The sequence below is a fragment of the Eptatretus burgeri genome, chromosome 8 (genome assembly GCF_056783735.1).
Source record: "Eptatretus burgeri isolate ZD-2024b chromosome 8, Ebu_testis_v1, whole genome shotgun sequence".
Taxonomy (NCBI): domain Eukaryota; kingdom Metazoa; phylum Chordata; class Myxini; order Myxiniformes; family Myxinidae; genus Eptatretus; species Eptatretus burgeri.
Window position 1 is genome coordinate 102,457,175 of NC_140968.1, and position 16,132 is coordinate 102,473,306.

The window sequence follows — 16,132 nt, forward strand, 5'->3', positions numbered from 1 at the left end:
AAAAGTAAACTTAGCAGCAGTTCCGACTGTGAAAAAAGTGTTCATCTTACTATAATCCACTGTCTGTCTGTCTGTCTGTCTGTCTGTCTGTTCCCAGGTACCGCAAAAATGGCTGAACTGATCGCAACCATTTTTTGGGGTGTGTAATCTTGGGACCCCTTGGAGTAAAATAGGCATAAATATAATAACATGACTCCCTTGACGGCTCCCGTAGGGAGCGGGTGCTTCTAGTTTGTCTAATTTGGACATAGTATGGACATTCGTACATAGCGATCGCTTGCCAAGCCAGCCGTCCTTGTCAACCATTTCATTGGAGTGCTTGCTTGAGTACTTTAGCAGTACCCTACAGTTGACCGCGGTACAGTTCGTGTACCAATCAGGATGTACAGTCGGAAGTTGCTTCAAGATTGAGGTACACCACTGCTCAAAAGTTTTAGAACACCTCCGTTTTTCCAGTTTTTACTGAAATTGAAGCAGTTCAAGTCCAGTGAATAGCCTGAAATGGTACAAAGCTAAGCGGTAAACTGCCAGAGGTTAAGAAAAAGGTTTAGGTTACCAAAAACTGAAAAATAATGTAAATTTCAGAGTTGTTAAAAAAGGCCCTTTTCAAGGAACAAGTAATGGGTTAGCAACTGCAACTGTTCTGCAGCAATGGAAGTAAATTAAGCCTTGAAATGTGATGCAAACAATTCCTGCAGGTGTCCCAACTTTTGTTCATTAGTTACAACCCCTCTGTCTGTATAAAAGCAGTGTTGGAACAGGCTGTGTTGCTCCACCCTCCGAAGCATTATTTGGACAATATTGCACTGCAGTAAGTAGTGCATTGCTATCTTAATGGTGAGAAAAAGACAATTAACAAAGGAAGACAGACAGACCATTGTAACCCTTACAAGTGTAGGTCTTTCCTTTAGAGAAATTGCAAAAAAGCTAAGGTGTCAGTGAGTACAGTTTCCTACACCATCAAAAGGCACTTGGAAACTGCAGGAAACTCTGACAGGAAGAGGTCTGGCAGACCAAAAGCCACAACACAATCAGAAGACAAGTTTCTGAGTCAACAGCTTGTGGGGTGGGAGGGGGGTAAGAAGGAGGGGAGAGAGAGAGAAGGGTGGGTAAGGAGAGGAGGGACGGGGGAAGCGAGGTGTACTGGAGTGAGGAAGGAGGGTGGGGGAGTGAGGAAGGAGGGGGAGTGAAGAGGGGTTGTGAAAGGGAAGGCAGGCAGCATGAGGGGGTGGCAATTGAAAGCAGCGTGAAGGGAGGGCAACAGAAAGCAGTGTGAGAGAAGGGCAGGGGATGGCAAGGGAAGGCAGCATGAGGGGGGAGCAAGGTAAGGCAATGTGAGGGGAGGGTCCGTCTGGACATAACCACCATCCGGAGACAACCACCATTCGGATACATACGGAGACAACCACCATTCGGATATGTGCGGAGATAACCACCATTTGGATTCGTGTGGACATAACTGTCCAGATGCGTTCGGAGATAGCTGGATACTGTACGTGCGGAGACAACCACCATCCGGGCATAACCACCATCCGGGCATAACCACCATCCAGATACGTTCAGAGATAGAGAGGGATGGGGGGGAGGGGAGAGAGGGGGGAGAGAGGGAGATTGTGAGAGAGGGAGAGATATGGGAGGAGGGGGGGGAGAGGGAAGGGGAGGGGATGAGAGCGGGAGGATTCCGGCAGATGTGACGTCCAGTTTAATGGCACCCACATTGATGAATCAACCTGCCTGTTAAACAACGGAGTGACATTTTATAGCTTGGTTGGGATTTGAACCCAGGCTACATGGCTTAGAGCGAGCGTGCGTACCTCTCGGCTATCCTGCCGTGTTGCTAATGGGGGAGGAGGGGGGAGGAGAGGGGGAGGATTCCGGCAGATGTGAGGTCCAGTTTAATGGCACACACATTGATAATTCACCCTGCCTGTGAAAGACCGGGATGACAATTTAAAGCTGGGTCTGGATTCATACACAGGCTTCACAGCGAAGAGTGAGTGTGCGTACCTCTTGGCTATCTTGCCATTATGTTAACGAAATGTTTCATTTTTTTATTTATTTGTATTTATTTATGCTGAAATGACAGGTCGTATAATGAAAGAATATCATACAAAAAGGGGAAATTGCACATTTTCAGTGAGCCAGCCATCACCCAATACAACGTGGGGCCAAAGCTGGTGAGTGCCTCCTGAACATTGTTCAAGTAGATCGACATACAGTATTCAGTGACAGTGCGAATATTGTAGAGTGCTCGCCAAGTGGCTTAAGCATTCCAACGAAATGGTTGATAAGGAATGGCGCAATTGTCAAGCAATAGCAATCTCTGAACCGTCAGGTTAAACCCACACCCTTTTGGAGATGCCCGAAATATCAAATATGTCTGAATTGGACACAATACTTTTTTAGAAGTCGGAACTGCTGCTAAGTTCATTTCTGGAGCTAAAATTTTGTAATTGTGCTTAGTTTAAAGTGATTCTCGAGGTTATGCCATGTGCGGAAATGAAAAGAAGCCACTAATGCTTGTGTCTCTGGGCGTTTATAAGTATCCAGCAATTTGTAGCTATGCTGAACAGGCATTCGATAATATAAGTGAGGAAAGTTAAAAAAAAAAGTTTCAGGGTCAGGTATGGGAGCCGGTACTCCAGGGGTCTCCGTCTGGCCATCCCCCAGGCAGATGCCAGGCCCATCCCCATCTCCTTGAGATGATGGTCAACCTGCTGCAACCATGAGGCACGTGGTCGGCCCACTGGCCTCCTCCACTCATGAGACTCCCTCGCTGAGAGAATCTGGTGAGCAGGATCAGCATCAGGAAAACGAGCCACATGTCCATACAGCCGCAACTGACGCTCACGGACTATGCAGGTAACAAATCTCATCCGAGTCTCTCTCAGCAACCGCTCGTTGGACACAAAATCCGACCAGCGATAGCCAAGGATTCTCCGAAGACACCTGGTACCAAAGGAATTAAGTCTCCGTCTCAGATCCTTGGTCAGAGTCCAAGTCTCACACCCATAGAGCAAGACTGGAAGTACCAAGGACCTGAAGACTCGGACTTTCGTCCTCCCGCACAGGTACCGGCAGCGCCACACCCCATGATCCAGTGAATCCATGACTCCCAGGCCCGACCCAGACGTCTATTGACCTCTGACTCGCAGCCAGCAGAGACATGAATATCACTGCCAAGGTAAGTGAATCTCTCCACGACCTCAACATCCTCACCACAAACAGACACAGACAGGACAGCAGCATCCAAGATGTCACCGAAAGCCTGGATCTTAGTTTTGACCCAAGAAACCCATAATCCCAGCGGCTCCGACTCCTCATTCAGCACCTCGAGGGCCCCCAAAAGGATGTCTAAAGTCTCCGCAAAGATGACTGCATCATCTGCAAAATCAAGGTCCGAGATCTTGACATTCCCAAACGATGCACCGCAACTTGATCTCTCCGACATCCTCCCTAAATTCCAGTCCATACAAGTGCTGAAAAGTGTGGGGGCAAGTACACATCCCTGACGAACTCCAGTAACAACTGGAAATAAGTCAGAGATGGTACCACCACACTTCACAGCACTCTCAGTACCAGAGTAGAGTTCAGACATCAGATCAATCAGTTTTGGTGGCACCCCACGAAGACCAAGAATCCTCCAGAGGACATCCCGATTCACTGAATCGAACGCTTTACAGAGATCAACATAGGCTGCAAGCAGCCCCTGCCGAAACTCTCGTCTGCGTTCGGTGAGGACACGAAGGGCAAGGATACGGTCAATCGTTGACCTCTTTGGTGTAAAGCCTGACTGCTCTGGCCGCTGGTGCTCAAGCAGATGGTGGCGAACCCTATCAAGAATTATCCGAGCAAAGACCTTGCCCGGCACTGAGAGCAGCGTCACCCCTCGGTAGTTGTTGCAGTCTTGGCGATCAGCCTTCCCTTTCCAGAGAGGGACAACAAGGCCCCTCTTCCAGTCAGTTGGGATGATGCCTGTGTTCCAGGCAGAGCACAAAACTGCAAGCAACGACACGAGTGCAGCATTTCCACCAGCCTTGAGAAGTTCGGCATGGATGCCACAGATCCCTGGAGCTTTGCCCCGTTTCAACTGGTTCATTGCAGCCCGTGTTTCCACAAGCGAAGGTGGACCACAGTTGATTCGAGGGTCAGCAACAGGGATTGTAACACCCTTGATGTCCAACTCGACAGCTGGGGGATCAGCCTGGTACAACCACTCAAAGTAACCGGCCCAGCGGGCCTTCACTTTAGACTCCTCTGTCAAGAGCCTACCACTCTCTGCTCGAACTGCAGTGCTCCGAGGGATGGGCTTGGATGAACGTAATGCGCGAATTCCCCTGTAAGCGGGACGAGAATCACCTCTCCACAGGTGATGCTCTACCCCATCACAGATTCCTCGCACATAGGCCTCCTTGTCCACCCTCAGTGCACGTACAGTTTTACGCCTCAGCTCCCTGAACAGCTCAGCTCTGCCATTCAGCCTGGCCCTGCGACTCTGGTCAATGGTATCCAGTGTCCCTTGAGAGACAAAATTCTTCTTTGCCCTGTGGTGAGCTCCAAGACATCCACCGGCAACATCAAGGACGGTGGTCTTGAAGGCGCTCCACAACTCTTCAGGACCCCCCAAAGCACCCAGACCCCCCAAGTGTCCACTCAGCCTGTTCGCAAACTCCTCAGCTACTCTCTCATCCCTGAGCTTGGCAACATCCAGCCTAGGCTGGGATGGTACCATTCTCCAGGATTTAAGGTGCAGCTTTAGAGTTGCTACAACAAGCCTGTGGTCAGTATTGAGGAACTGAGCACTCCGGTCGACCCTGCAGTTCTGGATCATCCTCCAACGACCGTCAATGAGGACATGGTCAATCTCCTTTGCCACACCGCCAGCGTTGGAATACCAAGTCCAGCGATGAGCTTGTGGGCGCTGAAACCATGAACCAGCCACCCTAAGTCCATGACTTCTTGCAAAGTCAAGGAACTTAGTGCCATTCTGGTTCATAGTTCCTGACCCATGGGGACCAACACACACCTCATAACCATCCATATCAGTTCCAGTCGATGCATTGAAATCCCCCAAGACTAGAAGTGTATCTCGTCTGGGGCACTGATCAACCACAGACTCGAGTGTGGCATAGAATGTGTCCTTCACGGTGAGATCACTCGCCTCAGTCGGAGCATAAACAGAGACCAGGGAAATGACACCCAAAGAGTGACGAATCCTTAATCTCATAATATGCTCGTTGACCGGTGTTACCTCAATTATCATTGGGGTTAGCTTATTGGACACAGCTACAGCAACTCCTTGGGTATGGTAACCATCAGAGTGACCAGACCAATAGTAGGTGTAACCACCCACCATTATCTCGCCGCAAATCCGGTCTCCGAACCTCAGAGAGAGCTGCAATCCCGATGTCCAAACGCTTTTGCTCAGATGATAACAGAGACAGGTGATCATCCTCTCTTAGGGATAGGACATTCCAGGCACCCACCCGAAGGGACCGCCTCAGGTTAACCCAAGGAGACCGCCGTCTGGTGGACGACACCTCAGCACCACTCCGACACACTCTCCCGCAATCTGACCCAGGGATGTTACCCCGTGGTTTCCCTCCTATCATCAAAGATTGGGGGTCCCGAAGGCTTTGCCCCAATCCCGTCATCCGGTGAGCTGCCCTGCGAAGGGAAGCTGCACAGGAGGTACTCCCACAGAGTGGGTTTTCAGATTTTTTTGCGTTTTTGCGTTTTGCGGAATGAAGGGTTTTACGGTGGTCGGAGTGCAAATCCTGCCACCAACCTCCTAATAAGAAGTAACCCAACTGCAGGAGGACGTCTGCAGACACAGTTGGGCACTAGATATGGATGGCCGTTGGCTCACAAGGAGCTCCTCCGCCCTTTGACAGGTTTTGTTTTTAATCCTGCTGGGTGTCCATATCCAAACACCCTCCTCACCAGAAAACCTGGTGGGGGAGACAGTTTAGTCGCCGACAACCCGACCATGGAACAGGTTAGTACAGGTTTACATGGTACCTGTAGCAGGTCACAGATCGAACCTGACCTGACCATGTGCGGAAATGAAAAGAAGCCACTAATGCTTGCGTCTCTGAGCGTTTATAAGTATCCAGCAATTCGTAGCTATGCTGAACAGGCATTCGATAATATAAGTGAGGAAAGTTTTAAAAAAAAGTTTATCGTTAAGAAATCGTTGTGGCCTGTTCCAAGTCAAGGCATGGTTGAGCAGGCCAAAAAACATGATGGCTTCAGACCCGTGAGGTAACCCAGGATATGCCTTGAGACCCCAGAGAGCGAGGTGGCCAAGGTCGCCTGATAAAGGAAATAATTAAATAAGGCCGTTAATTATCTTCGTGTCATGCATGCAAGGAGATACTTTTGACCTTTTTACAAATGTATGTTTTATAGTTGAGTTATACTTGAAGTGGTTGCTTGGCAACGCTTAGACATGTAATGTCTCTTCCTCAGCAGCGAAGATGTATTTTTACTGGGCGGTGTATTTTCACCACCACGGCGACACAGAAACTCAGACAATAATAATAATAAAAATGTATTTTGATGTTTGTATTATTGTTTTAGGCAATCTCATCTGTATTTGAGGACTTTCAAAAGTACGGCCTTGCATCTGCATTCAACTTGCACAGACAAAGTGATTTTTATTTATTTTCTGGTTAATTTTCAGCAACATGATAGGGGAATACACAAAACTACGCATTCACGAAAACATGTTTTGAATGTTTGTTATAATCAGGGTGCCTGATACAAGGTCCAACTCCAGATGTAAACATGCAATATTTAAAGTATGCACTGTAACACTTGTAAACCAACCATAAACGATAAATGTTTATGACTACATTGTCCGTAAACAACACAAAGCCCCAGACACTTCTCCAATCATACCATCATAAAACAGAGAAACACCCGCTCCCTTTGCAAGTGATCATGCCGTGCAAGATCACGTGACGTCCCAATCATTGCCTTCGGTCACGTGACCCTCCATGAGCAGAGGGAGGCTGCACCGGCCGAGTCTTGTTTATTTTTTAAATTTGACAGAACCAAGGTATCCCTTCCTCTCATAGTCTCATTGGTCCTTGTTTCGCAGTCTTAATGAATCAATAATCACTGCTCACCTTCACTCTTTTACAGATACAATATATATGTTTACAGACATTTACAAACAGTTTTGTGTTTGTTATTTTTTTTTCCCCCTGGGATATTCGCGTTGAGTTACATCAGTACAGTATACGAAATTTCAGCATTCTAGCATACCTCGGAAATACTAAATATTTGAGTCGGTGAGTGCTTAGAAAGAGATATTCAATATATGTATGCGCGCGCACACACACGTGTTTTGCTTCATTGCATTGAAGTTTGATCAACAATGCCATTGCTTTATGGAACAGATGGCGCGAATCCAGACACTGTGCGTATACCGTGATTTGAGCGGGCTGTTCTGCACGGAGAGTCCATCTCAGGGTCGTGCACGTGATGAGCCCTCGAGAGAGAGCCAGACAGATGAGGAGCTGCTCATGACAGAGCCAAGGTATCCCTTCCTCTCGAAGTCTCATTGATCCTCATTTTGCAGCCTTGATGAATCAAGAATCACTGATCACCTTCACTCTTTCATTCCTATTTTTTTCCCCACCTCTGGAATAAACTCCCACACTCTCTTCAATCCCACTCTTCCATCCAGGTCTTCAAAACAGTTGTTCACCACCACCACCACTTCTTATCGTCCCCATCCAAATCCTCGATCTTTCTACCCCCATGAATCCACCCCAAACCCACCTCCTTCAAATTCCCTGCTTTCCTTCCTGAAAGTACCTGTAGTGTCCATCTTGTTTACCCCATGTACACCACCCCATCCCTCTCCCTTCCACAGATATCCTATCGTCTTTGTTCACCACTATTTTGTGCTTTCCTGAACCACCCCTCTTGTCTCCTGCGTTGTTATATGTTCTGTTTATTAGCTCTTACACGGGCCTCGACATGGTATACAAAATAGCCTTTATTGCCATCCTTGCACTTAATTTTTTTTTTTTAATCAGTCATTGCGTAGACGTCCTTTTGCTTGTAGCTGACACAGACAATGTGATGTAGGTGAGCTTCATAGATGCAGTACTACCAGAGTATTAATACTTAAATGTTTTATTTTTTAATGGAAATCGCCCCAAACAAGGCATAAAGCCACTCTCGATAAGGGGCTAATTTTATCAGTCTTGCACATTAGCATTTTTTATATCCATGCAGGGTGTACTCTTGTATTCTGGGTAATCCTTGGATGTACAGTACATTGTTTCTTCTGAACAGTACGGTCGACGATGAGGAAGAGTTGCTTTATGGTGATTCGTGTCCTGTATTCGGGCAATTCAAGAAGGAGGAAGTTGCATGTTCAACTTCCAATCAATCTCCAGATATCCCAAGTACATCACCAAGTCAGCCAACCCATTGGTGTTTGTTGGTCCGTGAGAACGGCAACATGGAGGTAACTGTGGCCTGCCACTGTTGTGAATAAAATATCGAATCAAGTATTCTTCATTTTAAATAATGTGTGTGAATGGAGACTAATGTCTCTCTCACCAATTTATTCAGCAGAGCTGCTCTGCAAGCTTCCTTGTCACCGGAATGTGATTCTTCACCGTATCCATGGATATCTATGTTCACCTCCAACTAAACCTACATTCCGTTATTGTTGGTTACGTTCCATTCAGTCGTGAAACAAATTTCAATTTTTATGCCTTTGCTGACGAAGTCACCAGAGGCATGATGTTTTCGGGTTGGCCGTCCGGCTGTCTGTCTGTCCGTCTGTGATATGTTTTGGTTACTGCGATAACTTAAGAACGGCGAAAGGGATCAAAGGCAAACTTGGTCCAAGTATGTATAATAATGTAAAGATGAACTGATTAGATGTGGGGTCAAGAGGTCGGAGGTCAAAGTTCCTGTTTGGTAAAAATTCTGTTTCCACACTAGCTTGTGAACCAGTGATGGGATTTTGACCAAAATTGGTACAAGTTTTCTGCATATTTATGATGCAAAGATGAACCGATTGGATGTTGGCGTCGAGGTCAGAGGTCATGTCAGGTAAAAATGTGATACTTTAGAATAGCTGAAGAGATTTAAATCAAACTTGGTACGAGTACGTATAATGATGCAATAATGTGGGCGGAGGCATATCGGTCGACGTCGCGACGTCGAAGAGTGCTATTGTGTTTTTTTTTTAATTGTGCCTCCTCTGACGAAGTCACCGGAATTAATTATGTTTTCGGGTTGTCCGTCCATCTGTGTGTCTGTGATCGGTTTTTGTTTTCGCGATAACTTAAAAATGGCTGAAGGAATGAATCCAAGTCAAGCTTGGTACAAGTATGTATAATGATGTAAAGATTATCTGATTAGATTATGGGGTCTAGAGGTCAAAGGTCAGAGGTCCTGTTAGGTAAAAATTGTGTTACTGTGCTAACTTGCAAACCAGTAATGGGATTTTGACCAAACTTGGTACAAGTATATATTATGATGGATGCAAAGACCAACTGATTCGATTTCGGCATCAAGAGGTCAAAGGTTAGAGGTCATGGCAGGTAAAAATGTGATACTTGAGAACAGCTAAAGGGTTTTCAATCAAACTTGATACAAGTTTGTATGGACACACTGACAGAGGTTGTATAAACCTCTGTCAGTGCGTCCATCCATGATATATTATTTGTTGCTAAAAGGCCAAAGGTCAGAGGTGACATAGCTCCTGTTATTATGATAACATTGGCTGTGGGATTTGAACTAAACTAAGTACTGTACATGCACCATGATGCATATGTACAGATTAGATGTTGAGGTCAAATGGTCTTGAGGTTTCAGGTCAAAGTTAGAGTAAGCAAAGACATAATGTGGGTAGAGGCATATCGATAGATGTTAAAATATCTCATTCTTCCTCTTCTTATTTTCTGTTTTGTATAACTTAGGAGCTTTGTTTTTTTTTCTTCTGCCATATAAATGATCGCCATTGAGACCAAAGGGAAATGTGCGTCACCGGACTGCAGGATGGTATTGCTGATGTGCAACAACGATGGCATTGTTGCAGAATAAAAAAAAGAAAATGATGTGGATTGCATCACCTATCAAACGATGGGTTTTATGGTTCCCGTAGATATACAGGCTTCCAGATTGGCGACTCATCTTCATGGCGAAGAATTTCCCAGCTGGACAGCGCGTCCTCATGGACAGCTCTTCTGGCCTTGAAATCAAGAAGGACGAGTGTGGAAGGCAGGTTGAGATCCTAAAGGTGCACGAGATCATGCTTGTTGGTCTGGGCCACAAGAAGTCTCGGCCCTTCCTCCTGGTACGTAATCACAGTGAGTGGGAGGCGAATGCTTCAATGCTTCCGAGCACGGCCTTCATGGAATTTACACGGTTTAATTTTATTTTCACTCCAGGCCAATGTGGAACAAGAGTTGCTCATTTACGAAGCATTTCCTTATGACTCAACACCTGCCCACAACAATCTCAGAGTTCGGTTTAAAAAGGTACATTTTCCTTATGATCTATTTTCTGAGTATTTTACCCACACTGTTTGGGGCCTTCATACTTGGCAACACAGACCGGTAACACTCATAAATTATTTATGCTACCCATTGATCGATCACGACTCGCGTAGTAACCAGAAACAGACTCGTTCTCTTGATGTCACTGACTATATTTGTCCGGAATGGAAAATAGTGTATTTTTGTGTGTATGTTTGTAAAATGACATCATGTATTACTCATTTGTTTTGATAATTCCATGAAGAATGTAAATGTTACATTATTGGGCCTTGCAGGGTAGGTTTTATCTTGCTATCAGGTGGTATTTAATTTTGTTTGACTGTCAACCGACATGTGTGCTGGACATTTTAACATATATACATATGTCCACTCACTATGGCTGCTTCAAATGTGCCATTATTTCATCCGACGCACCGATTGGTGGGTTTGTTTGAACGGGCATGGAGGATTGAGCATCGGGAAAGAGGGGAGGCGTCTACGACAGTCGAGAAGGAGTGGGGCAAGGGTGGTGAGAAAGTTGTGGCAGTAGAATGGAGACCAGGGAGTCGAGAGGAGAACGGTCCAACTTTTGGAGCTAGTTTATCTAATAGCCGCGGAACTTAGAAACGTGTTCAGTCCTGCATGCGGTTCGAAGAGAGTCGGTGGTTTTAGTTTTGTGGTGTTTTCGTCTCTCCTCACGGGTGTGCAATTCGACCGGGCCATTTTTGACATGCTGCTGCCACCGGTGCTCTCCTGCCTGTGTCTACGAGACAGTACTTTCACCACAGAACTTCGTTTTCATTGGTGTGATGAAAAGTTCCTCAATGTAGTGTCATTACTGTTCTACTTTGATGTCCATCACTCTATTTATGTATTTATTTTTTAGAGGGTCTAAGGCTCATGGGGGAGTTATTCCCCCCCCCCACCCCTTTCATGCTGGCCAGTGGTTGTATTTTTAGCTGTTTTGATTTGCCCCTATTTTGTTCAAACTCCACTCATCTCACATTCTCATCACTTTCTTCACAAAGCCCTCTACCTACAGCAAGCCCTGCTCGCTTTCACCTTTTTTGCAGTTTTTTATCCCCCGCCACGTGGCGGAAGGGGGATATTGTTGTCACCCAGGGCGTCCGGCTGTCCGTCCGTCCGAGCGTCAACATTTATAGCTGTGAATGCGATAACTCATAAACTGTTCGCCATATCGATTTGAAATTCGGGTCACACATGCACCACCTGAAAAGGAAGAACCTTATTGATTTTGGGCGTGGCCGGATCCAAGATGGCTGACTGGGGCGGCATCAACATTTATAGCTGTGAGTGCGATAACTCGTAAACTGTTCTCCATATCGATTTGAAATTTGGGTCACACATGCACCACCTGAAAAGGAAGAACCCTATTGATTTTGGGCGTGGCCGGATCCAAGATGGCCGACTTGGGCGGCCATCTTGAAAAAAATGTTTTTTGTCATAAATGGAAATCCGCTTATCTGATTTCAATTCTTTTTGGTTACTACGTTCCTCACCCCTGGGGAACTTTTTCGAGATGATGACCAAATGGTGTCTTGTTTCCAATTCACCTCCCTCATCTGGAATATGTTTGACCTTTTTCATTCAATGGTGGGGGATTCCTCATTTCTGATGGTATATTCTTTTTCTCTGCACTCTACCTGTGTGTTTGAGTGACAGTGCTCACCTTGTACAGTATATAGATTGCAACCTGCCTCATGTAAATGTGTTTGATACATGGTTTGAGAGCAATGAAAAGTCCTTGTTTTGGGTAAGCTATATTGAACATGCAGATTGGTTTCTTGTCCAGCACTGTAAATGGCATGACCCTCTTAGTGTGTGAATGGATTTGTAATGAACGTTTTGGTCTGCGTACGAATGAGCTGATGAAAGAGCGTGGTTTCTACTTGTGATGAGCAGATCCAACACAACGTTTTGCTGCGTGAAAAGCGCAGCCGCTTCGGCGTGCGTAAGGTACCCATGCCCGCTGAAGAGCCATCAGGACGGGGAAACGTCTGTCACTTCCGATACTTTGACGACATCGCTGGCTATGCCGGGGTGAGTCGGCTTTGTTTGGTACTCAGCATTGAAAGGATGAGTAGTCGTACCTGTTGGTTACTCGAGAAAATCCTGCATAATGGGGGATTATTTGATCATATGAACACATTTATTCGAAAGAGTGGCCTGGCTCTCTCGTCTCTACTGTGTGCCGGTGATGTTTGTGGACTCCTTGTTATTTCTTTCTCAGGTGTTCATTTGTGGTCCCTGCCCTTACTGGCTCTTCATGACATCTCGTGGTGCTCTACGTACTCACCCTATGACTATTGATGGGCCGGTTGATTCTTTTGCTCCTTTCCACAACATCAACTGTCCCAAGGGATTTCTGTACTTCAACAAGCAGGTGTGTGCCTTTAAAGATGGAAAAGGTAAGGCAAAGAAGGAATTTTGCTTAAGATATGTCACTTCCCACATGGGCTATCTTGTGTTTGGAGAAGTTTGAGACACTTATTCCAACTGGAAAATGAATGTCCGCATACACTCATTCAGGTGTAATACCTATAACAGGGCAGAACTGAACCACGTACAGCAGGGAATTTGAAACTGACATTCCGTGCAGAACTGTTGGAGGGCTGTACGTGCCAGCATCATCAGAAGCATGGCGGCTCTTTTGAAGGGCATTGCCCAGACATGGCATTTAACTTTTAACCAGATATTCCAATATTTTTTTCAATGTTCTCCTTTAATGCCAAGGAAGAATTGTTGATCATTATCCCGATTGATTTTCAAACTTTTTGATCTTAAGTTAACTTTTGAGCGTCCTTCAAAAACAGAGAAATAGATATCAGTGCACCATTGTGGAAGTAAGAGGAGTTTGTGACCCTCAGGAGAATCTTCTTTCTCCAAGCATTCAGCCAACGTGAGGTTCGGCGAGGGTAAAAATTGAATAACTCCACTCCGTAAATCCAACGGCCCAGTTGTGTGTCGTGCAGCCAGGGATGGGATAACTTGCTCCACATAGAACACACACACACACACACACACACACACACACACACACACACACACACACACACACACACACACACACACACACACACAAACACACAAACACACAAACACACAAACACACAAACACACAAACACACACACACACACCCTAGTGTTATAACATAGCAAGCCTGTTTACCAGAAGACTCTGGAATAACTCACAGTATGGAGGTCATTTCAAAAAGGAGACTGCCATTGTATCAATCGTGTATCAATCAGCCGTGTATCAATCTATTATCTCAAGTCCATCTTGTCCAGCCCCCTCTGCTGAATCGATCTTTTTTACTCCCTCCATCCTCCCCTACCCCTCGTTCTTACCCGTATCCTTTATTTCTCCATCTCCGTCTATTTTGTCCCTCGGCCCTGCTGTTGGCATTTCACTCTTCTCTCTCTACCATTTATTTTATTATGTTGCATCTTGATCCGTTCTGTTATAGTTCTTCCAAGAGCCTTGATTTTGTATACAAAAGGATTTTGTATACAAAAAAAAAAAACCGTCTTTTTATTTGCCCTTGACCTCACTCAAGACTTTGGGAGGGTATTCCAGGTTTGCTTCCAATATGTGATAAATTTTGATGATTAATTATCGGTCTTTAAATGCATGAATTGCACCCTGTACTGCCTGCTGCCACAGGTGCTCGATTCTTATTTGTGTGTGCACATGGGCAATATTACGTACTGATTAACACTTTCTCATATTGGTAGCTTATGTTTCATCAGGTGCCCTTTGGGAAGGCCCAGTCACACCTTGACGTTTTAGCCAGCAAAGGCAACGTATCAAAATGTTTGTAAAACGCTGGCTTACGTTGAACTTTTGATGTTTTTTTTTAAAGATTCGGACGTATTCATAACGGGTTGGTCGTATGCATAACATATTAGTAACGGACACAAAACGTTTCGTTATCTTATAGATAACTTATACCAACGAATGCTTAGCCTGTTGTCGGCCTTCACAACCTCTGCCCAACGATAGTCTAACTTATGCATAGCGCGCTGCACGTATCGCCGACGATGACGTGACGTAGCCTATTAAAAGGCTGCCGCACAACGATTTAAATCATAACCGCCGGAGAAATGGAAGTGTCAACATCGCAGTCACATGTTGGCGATCTTGCCAGCGTATGCCGACCTCTGAAAAATGCGTCTAAAACGCTGGCGCACGTCGAATACGGTATGGGTAAGTTTGGTATGCGTGAATAAAACGCTAAAGTACGCTGTCATACGTCATATTAAGTGGAGTACGTCTTGTAATTATAAACGTGTTAAACATTTTACGACGTACTTGCCGTATGACACACCTTCCGCATGCGATGGGAATAAGTTGTACGCACGATATGCCAACGTTGGCACACGTCGACAAAAGTTACTTGTAAGGTACTCATAAGTCGAAACACGTCAAGGTAATGGTTAGCGTCAGTGTTCCAGACTCCATGTTTTTTTTTTCTTCGGTATGACGGTGATGTTGACACTTTGATTTCTAGTGCAGTTATGATTTAAATCATTGAGCGGCAGCCTTTTAATTATACTATATTATAACTGCACTACTAATCGAAGTGCTAACATCACTGTCATACCGAAGAAAAAAAAAAAACCATGGAGTCTGGAACACTGATCCTAACCATTACCTTGACATGTTTCGACTTATGAGCACCTTACAAGTAACTTTTGTCGACGTGTGCCAACGTTCGCATATCGTGCGTACAACACGTTACTCATAGGTTAGAAATAAGTTTCGGTTACGCTAAACATTACCTCGACGTGTTTCGGCTTATGAGTAACTTACAAGTAACGTGTGTCAACGATCGCGTAACGTGCCTACAACTTATGGCCAGCATTATGCAGAATGTGTGAGTCATACGCTGGCATAAGTCTTAAAATTTCAAGCATGGAAAATTTGAGGACAACTGAAAAGAACAATGTTTGAAGCCAGCGTACTACGACGTATGGCAGTGTTTTTCAGCGTGCTCTCAATGTTATCAAAACTTACCCATAACATATTCGACGTGTACCAGCGTTTTACACAAATTTTCCAAAAATCGGCATAAGCTGGCTAAAACGTCAAGGTGTGACTGGGCCTTAAGCGCCACTTTGTTACTCCAAAACAGTCTGGTTGTTCCCTTTATATTACAGGAGGTAGGCAATCCTCTGGGTCACTAGCACATCCACTTTATGTTCTCTAAACGGTGTCTTTGACAGAAAGACCACAACAGCGGTTGCAGATCTTTGAGAACAACTGGGTCAGGAGGATTGCAGGAGCGAAGAGTGTGGAGAGGAGGATGAATTAACTGAGTGAGGAGATTGGTATGAGAATGAGCTTGACGGGGAGATTGGTAAAAAGCCGGCTGAAGTGGGCTGGGCATTTGGTGCGGATGCAGGAAGAGGGAATTTCAAAAAGATCGGATAGGTTGAGTGAAGAGGAAACGAGATGGACCACGACTGAGATGGAGGATTGTGTGAGGAGGGATATCAATAAGGTGGGGGTGGTTGGAGAGTGGAGAGAGTTGGCTGACGACAGAAGAAAGAGGAGAAGAATTGTGGTCAAGGCAGGGGATAAGCTTGGTATGATT

At 45.4% G+C, this 16,132-nt stretch overlaps 1 protein-coding gene across 5 annotated transcripts in view; it reads left to right on the forward strand.

Annotated features, from left to right (window-relative positions):
* Window positions 1-16,132, forward strand: part of CPSF1 (cleavage and polyadenylation specific factor 1) — a 147,918-nt gene that overhangs the window by 88,080 nt on the left and 43,706 nt on the right. For all 5 annotated transcript variants that reach the window (XM_085893332.1, XM_085893335.1, XM_085893336.1 and 2 more), the window contains 6 exons: window positions 7,407-7,546; window positions 8,314-8,488; window positions 10,142-10,333; window positions 10,428-10,517; window positions 12,438-12,575; window positions 12,766-12,918. In XM_085893332.1, coding sequence (XP_085749458.1) covers window positions 7,407-7,546; window positions 8,314-8,488; window positions 10,142-10,333; window positions 10,428-10,517; window positions 12,438-12,575; window positions 12,766-12,918 — 888 coding nt within the window. The remainder of the gene's footprint in view (window positions 1-7,406; window positions 7,547-8,313; window positions 8,489-10,141; window positions 10,334-10,427; window positions 10,518-12,437; window positions 12,576-12,765; window positions 12,919-16,132) is intronic.